We start from the raw sequence: 8459 nt of genomic DNA, 5'->3' as shown, positions 1-8459 counted from the left end.
GAAATAATGATAGCAAATAGCAGAGAAGATAAAGTAGTTGTAATGGGAGACTGCAACTGTAAAGTAGGAAGCATAATAAAAAACAATAGTAATGAGATTACAAAATCAGGCAAAATGTTAAGAGATTTGGCAGAGGAGTCTAACATGATATTTGCAAATAGCAACCCGAAATGCAGAGGGACTTGGACGAGAATTGAAAAAAGAGAAGAAATCAGTGATAGATTATGCTCTAGTTAGAGAAGAAGACGAAGAAGGTATTAGTAGCATGGTAATTGACGAAGAGAAAGTGATAACACCCTACAGAATATCAAAAGAAATGGTGTATTCTGATCACTGTGCCATCCTACTCGAAATGAATTGGTTGATCCTAAACAAGAAAGAAAGAAAGGTTAGATACAAAATAGTCTGGAACCAATTAAAAGTCCACAAAGATAAGAAGGAACTTATAAAGATTGCCAAAGAAAAAGCTAGTGTAAGAATAAGATATTCAAAATGGCATGAAAAAGTGCAAGAAATAATAAGAAAATGTAGTGTAAAAGAGACAAATAGAAAAAACATGAGTCCAAAGAATTAAGGAAATTAATGAAACTTAAAAGAACCTTAAAAAAGAATTGTATTAATCTATGAAAGGAAAACAATGAGGTCAAGAGAAGAATTAAAGTACAGGAGAGCCTCGTAGACCTATACATACAAGAAGAAAAACAAAAAGAGGAAGGTTTAAGAATAATCAAGCAAGTAGAATAGATCAAAGCAAAAGGAGGTATGAACAGCACAGCCTTCTGGGAATTCAAGAAGAAAGGAGATGGAACAAATGCCAGCAAATGTACAGCAATCAGAGGGAAGGATGGAGAAATAATAGAGGATGTTGAAGAAATAAAGAAAGACTATGAGAAATTCTACAGTGATTTATTTAAGCTAGAAAATCCCCAAAGTGAAGAAGAGACCCTGGCAGAAGAAATCAACAACATGTTTGATAAATGGCTGCCAGGAAGTGACAGAGTGAGATCCAGCAAGGAAGAGAAAATAACATATCAAGAAGTAGAAGCCATCGTAAAAAGCCTGAAAGACAAATACACAACGGACAGGCAAGGATTAAACAATGTTGTGATTAAAATGATGGGGAAAGAAATAATAGAAAGTCTGAAGCTGATCCTAACAGAAATTGACGAAAGCATATGTATCCCTAAAGAGTGGGAACAGATGTGGATACTTTCAATCCAGAAAAAGGGAAATAAAATGGAACTAGAAAATAAAAGAGGCTTATTTATCATAAGCATAATTAGTAACAATATACGAGAAAATATGGATGAAAAAATATAAGGACAGATTCAAAGAAGAGATGAGTAGATTCCAGTATGGAGGCATTGAAGGAAGATCTACGGCTGATCATCTGCTTACACTAAATGCAGTAATAGACTATAATACCTATTTGGGAGGGTCGACATACGTATGGTTCTGTGATGCGTATAAGTGCTTCGATAAGCTGGACCTAAAGGACTGCATAAAAGAAATGGGAAAAATGATAGGATGGAAGGAAGCATTGATAGTTAAAAAAAAATGAAAAAGGTAGAGCAGCCATCAACTGTCCAGCAGGTACAACAGGAGATATAAAGATTGAAGGGAATGTGAGACAAGGAACGATATATGGACCCAAGCTATGCAGAATCGCAACTGACAAAGTCAATAGCATTAGTAGAAAAAATATCACATTGATAAGAAATATTGAAATAGAATCACTGGTATTTGTAGATGATATAATGTTTCCCACAGGAAGGAAAGAAGGTATAGAAAGTGCCATAAGTAATTGTTATAGCTTGGAGACCCTAAAACAATTCACTATCAACACCAACTCCCCAAAATCGGGTGTATTAAGAATTAACAAAAGAAAGAATGAGAAAGAGGGGGAGATTGAAACAAAAGTGAAGAACGGACAAGTAAGTTTAGTTAAGGAGTATAAGTATCTGGGCGAATGGTACACAGAGAAGGGAAACAAAGAATTGAGTATCAGTAAAAAAAAAAAAACCCAGAGGGTTGCATATATGACCCAAGAAATAAGAAAATATGGGAATACGAGAAAAGTAGGAAAGATAGCATTGGAAGTCGTAAAGATAATATATGAAACAGTAGTAGTACCAACAATATTTGCCAATGTAGAGACCTGGAGTGTAATAAGGGACAAAGATATGAAAGATCTGGAAAACCTCCAATATAAGATAATAAGAAACATGTATGGACTACCTGCGAGTACTCCATATTGGGGCATACTTGCAGAAACATGAATATGGCCGGTGTCCTGCAGAATAGAGTATAAGAAATTAATGCTCTTCCATAATATCATAAACTCTGAGGAAAAAAGATTAGTAAGAGAGATAATTTAGGATCAGTTGAAGAACCCGTATGGAAAGTGCTGGAGCAAGAGCGTAGAAGAAATCTGTAGTAAATATGGGATGGAAGTTGAAGAAATAAGAAATTGGGGGAAAAGGACCCTGAAAAAAAGGAAACAAGAAAAGAATTATAGAAAAAATAGAAGAAACTATTGAAGAAAAAAAGAAAATAATGAAAAAATTAAGATGTATTAAAGGAAATGGCCCTATGCCTTATATCAGAGAAATGTATCTGGATAAGGCATCCCTTGTGATGAAAGCAAGATTAAATATGCTCAACTTAAAAGCAAATTTCAGGGGAAAATATGAAGACAATTTGTGTGACTTGTGTAAAGAGGAAGAAGATACTACCGAACATTCATTTTTATGCCCAAAATTAGGAGAGCTAAAGAATGTAGACATAAGTTTAGCAGGGATCTGGCTGCATTTATAGGTAGGGCAATGCATATAAAAGAAGAATTTAAGAAGTCCAAACTGATTACCACAACAGGTTGCCATAACTGATGATAGCAAGGTGTTATCCTATCTAATTTCAAGGTAGCAGGGAATAAAAGTAAAGATTGAGAACCTCATTATGATATCAATTTATTTAAGGCACAGATGATATAAACTTAATAACAATAATAAGAATAAGCTTAGAAGCTTTGCACCTATCTATAAAGAGATACAGTGCCCCCCAAACTTACTTTGCGGAGTGAGCAATAAGGAACCAGGAACCAGGAAGGGGTCGGTTGCCTTATGCGCCCTCTACAATGCCATTTATCAAAGACATCCTCTTCTACCAAACATCTTCTCTCCAGATCATCTTTCACCTTATCTCGCCATTTAATTCTTGTCTCCTCTCTCTCTCTCTCTCTCTCTCCTCTCTCTCTCTCTCTCTCTCTCTCTCTCTCTCTCTCTCTCTCTCTCTCTCTCTCTCTATATATATATATATATATATATATATATATATATACTATATATATATATATATAGATAGATAGATAGATAGATATTGGTAATAAGAAATTAGTTGACCTAGAATATGCTGATGACACTGTCCTTATTAGCAGAGTACCACAGAACTTGCAAAGCTTGCTTACCAGAATGCATGAATTAGCACACGAGGTTGAGAACGGAATGTGCAATGGGAGATGGAATATCATTGGAAGGAAAAAGGATTAATGAGGTGGAATCCTTTAAGTATTTAGGAGCTGTGATCTCCAATAGGGAGTCATTAGAATTCGAGTTTAGTGAAATATTGAAAAAAAGCAAATCAGACAATGGCTAAGTTAAGTAAAATTTGGAAATCAAATCGCCTGAAATTACATTTAAAAATCAGACTATATATCAGTTCAGTGAGATCGGTGTTACTGTATGGACATGAGTCATATTATGACAATGACACAATATCCAATAGATTTAGTAGATTTAAGAACAAATCCCTCAGAAGGATATTGGGAGTTAAATGGCAGGACAGGATTAGAAATGAAACTATAAGAGAGATTACTCGAGTACCATAAGTGGATGATATCATGATGAGGGGTAGATGGAGATGGTTTGGGCATGCTCTTCACACTCCACAAGAGAGATTAGTTCACTAAACGTTCAGCTGGGCTCCACAAGGCGCTAGAAGAATTAGAAGACCCAGGCCTATATGGCTGAGAACTATGAAACGTGACGTGGGAGATGGTGAGTGGAGAAGTATTGAATTAAAAGCTCAGGATATAGACGAGTGGCAAACTCTAACCGAGGCCTTTTGCGTCAATGGGCCTAGGAGGTGATGCTCATGACAACATGAGTCTCTCTTCATAGTCTATATAAGGTAGGTCTATTTAAAGATATTATATATTCTCTATTCATTACTTCTCATATATAGATGTTTCCTTCTTTTCCTCACTGGGCTATTTTTCCTTGTCGGAACCCTTGGGCTTACAGTATTCTACTTTTCCAACTAGGGTTGCAGCTTAGCTTGTGATAATAATAATAATAATAATAATAATAATAATAATAATAATAATAATAATAATAATAATAATAATAATCCAATTCCCCAAATCAAGGCAAATTCATACACACTGCAAATGAGCAAGCGATATTAACCACCTTTGGCTATTTCAAGGTAATGTTTCTCGTGCAACAGACGAGGAGTTATTTCTGATCAGTGAGATCTTAAATACTTGGGTTGATTAAACAAGTGTCGAGAGGCTCAATATTAGACAGTGTCCCGAAGGGGAATATTATTATTACTACCTAAGCTACAATCCTAGATGGAATGTCAAACTCCTACAAGCCCCATGAGCTCCAACAGGGAAATTATCCCAGTGAGGAAAGGAAATAAGGAAACAGATAAAATAGCATGTCAGGGTGTACCCTCAAGCAAGAGAACTCTAGCCCAGGACAGTGGAAGACCATAGTACATTACATGGCTATGACACTACCCAAGACTAGAGACCAATGGTTTGTTTTTGGAGGGATCTCTTCCTAGAAGAGCTGCTTGCCATAGATAAAGAGTCTATTCTATCCTTACCAAGAAGAAAGTAGCCACTGAACAATCCACTTATCATTAAAAAAGAGAGATTTATAGAAGGGAATAGATGAATATTGATAAAGCAATCCATGTAATGAAGGCTAGGTTGAATATGCTAAAAGAACATTTATTTCTATGCACAGAATTAGGGAAATTAAAAGGTATCAGCCCAGCTAATTTCAAGGAAGAATTGGATAAGATTAAAACTTAAGCTTTTCTTTAAGACGGTTGTTTAGGATAACAGGAAAAAGCTGAATGGTAATACTTAGTGTAAGCTTAGACCCCTTGCCCTCAAACTTATTTTGCGTAGTGAGCAGCTATGAACCGGGAACAAGTGGAGGTGACAATTTGAAGCAGGTAAATTTCACTTGGAAATTCACACTTGGAAATTGACAATTCTACTTATTTTGTCAAACGTTTACTAAGTTAAGGAAGATAACTCTCTCTCTCTCTCTCTCTCTCTCTCTCTCTCTCTCTCTCTCTCTCTCTCTCTCTCTCTCTCTCTCTCTCTCTCTCTCTCTCTCTCTCTCTCTCTCTCTGATTTAAGTCGCCTGAATTTTTATCACAAATGAATCTGGCTAAGAATTTTTGAATTTCTTTATGATTACGACCTATTGGTAAAATGAGAATTTCATTCAATATCCCAAATAATTCTTGTTCATCTTAATTGTGAGAATTATCATAAATTCCATAACTAATGTAGGCTATATTGATTTTGTTTTTGTTTTCGTCTAACCAAATGGAACGAATAATTGGAATGCATCAATTTGGTAACACAAATTTCGGACAAAATATGCAAAACTATACCAATAAATTTCACTTTTCCTTTTAACGCAGGAAAACAAGTTTTAAATTTTACGTTCCCTACGTTAAAACATCGCATTTTCCGAATATAAACTATCACAGTAATTTATTTAAATTATAAAAAGTTATAAAATAAAAATATAATTATATTATATACAGAATTACAGTTATATACAGGAAATATGACATATATCAGACGGAATAGACATTGCAAACCGCAGAGACCAAGCCCAAGAGCAATCCAGCCACCAGTCAGTCAGTGTGACACGCCATCTACGGGTGATCCAGGACACACGTCTTATGAGTGCCAAGTGTGGCCCAGGCACTCTGTTTAACCATGGCAGAACTGGATGAGCAGGAGCGAAAGGTCGTCACGGAATTCTGCCATCTGCTGGAGAAGTCGAAACAACTATTTAATGGCCTTCGGTAAGTGGCAGAGGAACCCCATTTTGGAGTCTCCCGTAGATTTCGTCTGCTGCAATGTTTACATTTTGACAGCGCGGGAAAGCAGACGACGCAGACGCTTCCCCGTGTAAAATGACAATATTTAGATGCTTATTAAAGTTTCTGATGATTAATTGTGCCTGAATTAAGTTTCTTTGGTTTATGAATATCCTCTCTTGCATTTTGAGTTTGTGCGTTTCCTCCATTAATTGTTAAGTGCTTATCTTTGCTCTGGGCGAGGACCGTTGGCCCTGCCCATCCCTCTAGGCTAAACTCGGTACAAAAGTAGACGTGGACGAATACGGAATTTTTTCCTTTATTTGTTTTTATGAATGATTTGTTTGATATGTCAGTCTATAAAGGTCAAACCTCGTTAGCTCTTCTCGATGATCAAGCTAGTAGACCAATTAGTTGGTTAACCACACCCACCAACACTGGGAATAGCTATTAATTCGATCTCTTTTGGGACATTTTTTTTGTGAACTTTGTCTTCTCTTTAACCTCCTTCATTTATAGCTACTGGTTTATCAGGTGATGTTAGTGGTTGGTCATGTAGTGGGCATGGGTTAGGGAGCCTTGGTATATCAGCGACCAGTTCTTCACGCATTCATTAAAAGTGGACATCAACTAACCTAACCCTTCCCACCTAACCTACAAGCCGTGTCCTTATCTATTTACCTAACGGGGGGCTAACGCTCCCCTGCGACCCCCCGTATACTGCTGTATTCTAAGTTAGACATAATAAGGCATACAGGTGGCCATCATCATATATACACCCCTGGGTTAGTATCATTAACATTGAGAAAATAATGTTTTCAATATTTAACTTAGCCGGTGATTATATAAGCTGCAGCTCTGCTGCTCGACAGAAAACTCTACGTAAAAATCCGCCAGCGATCGCTATGCAGGTAGGGGGTGTACTCCAACAGCGCCATCTGTCGTGCAGGTACTCAGTACTCATTGTAAACAAAGAACTCAATTTTCTCTCTGTCGTGCTACCGGCAAGACCTACTAATTCGCTGTTGCTAACTGGATTTGTTTTCACAACTATTTGGTGAAGTACACTATTCTAGTTTTGAGCTTTCGCTGTGCAGGCTTTCTCTTCAATAAATCCTTGCATTCTTTTTTTTTGATATCGGATTATTTGTTGATGACTTTGGATAGTTTTTGAATTCCCCTTTGACCAATTCAAAATGGCTGACCTTTCTCAAGTCCCAAAATTCAGGAAGTGTAATGCTAGGGACTGTTCAAGGCGTCTTCCGAAGGCCTCTATCGATCCTCACACCGTTTGTTCCAATTGTCGGGATAAAACCTGTCAATTGGAAGATCGATGTGAGGAATGCGTTGGGCTTTCGGAATTCGATTTTATCGAATTCCAAAAATATACACGTAGGCTAGAGAGAGATAGAGTCAGGAGAAGTTCATCTCGTTCTGTTGATTTTTCCTCTCCTCATGCCCCACAACCTATTCCTTCCCCTGTAGTGGTTGCTCCCGATCCCCCTTCTGGCACTCAGGAACCTTCGATGGCTGACATGATGCGTGCCATCCAAGCTCTGGGTGAGAGAGTTGAGTCCTTGGCTAGTGACCGTAACCAGCTCATGGCGGACGTCAAGGAGCTGAAGTGTAAAAGTGCAGTGGGAAGTGGTAAAGTGAGTGATAGTGTTGTGGATAGTGTTGCGCTTGAGGGTTCGTCTGTTCGTGCCTGTCGTCCTCCTAGTCCGGGACCTCTTGCAAGCTCCCAAGTCCAGGGGAGAAGCAATGTCGTACGACCAATGGGTTCGAGAGGCTTTAATCAGCGAACAGACGTTCCCTCCGTGGTTTCGGGCGTATCTACCCAAGATCGTCCCACCCACACAAAGACGAGAGAGCCCATTTATTCCTCGTCTGCGGAAGAGGTTTCTCGTAAGAAACCATGGACCAAGGTCTCACGGCCTCTTAAGCGCAAGTCGGTCCCTTCCGCGCAAGTCCAACGGCCCAGTTGTAGCCACTGGGTCAGTTCGGACTCGCTGCAGTCTTCCGATGACTGCTCACCTCCTAAGAGAGGCAAAGCGGTACCGCCTCAGGCAGTTACACCGTCTGTCGCCGCACCTGCTACTGCAGACCCTATGTGGTCTTTGCTGCAGACCATGCAGTACCAATTAACGTCTCTAATGCAGGACTTTCGTGCGGAGAAGGTTGCTGCTGCACCAACCTCTTGCCTACAACCAACCACACACTCGGTTGTGCGTCCTGTGGACGCTGAGGCGACCTTCTTGCGCACTCCAGCTGAGAGAGTCCCGCCACCCATGCGTTCCAGTGTACCCTGCCAGCCGCATGTT

The 8459-nt window shown here is 38.8% G+C and overlaps 1 protein-coding gene across 3 annotated transcripts in view; it reads left to right on the top strand.

Moving 5' to 3' along the window:
- Window positions 1-5939: 5939 nt before the first annotated feature.
- LOC137625788 (protein SCAI-like) overlaps window positions 5940-8459 on the top strand; it is a 156202-nt gene continuing 153682 nt past the window's right edge. For all 3 annotated transcript variants that reach the window (XM_068356678.1, XM_068356679.1, XM_068356677.1), the window contains exon 1: window positions 5940-6123. In XM_068356678.1, coding sequence (XP_068212779.1) covers window positions 6035-6123 — 89 coding nt within the window. In that variant the 5' untranslated portion in view covers window positions 5940-6034. The remainder of the gene's footprint in view (window positions 6124-8459) is intronic.

The sequence above is a fragment of the Palaemon carinicauda genome, chromosome 32, assembly GCF_036898095.1.
Source record: "Palaemon carinicauda isolate YSFRI2023 chromosome 32, ASM3689809v2, whole genome shotgun sequence".
Lineage (NCBI taxonomy): Eukaryota > Metazoa > Arthropoda > Malacostraca > Decapoda > Palaemonidae > Palaemon > Palaemon carinicauda.
This window is presented reverse-complemented; position numbering and strand designations above follow the sequence as displayed.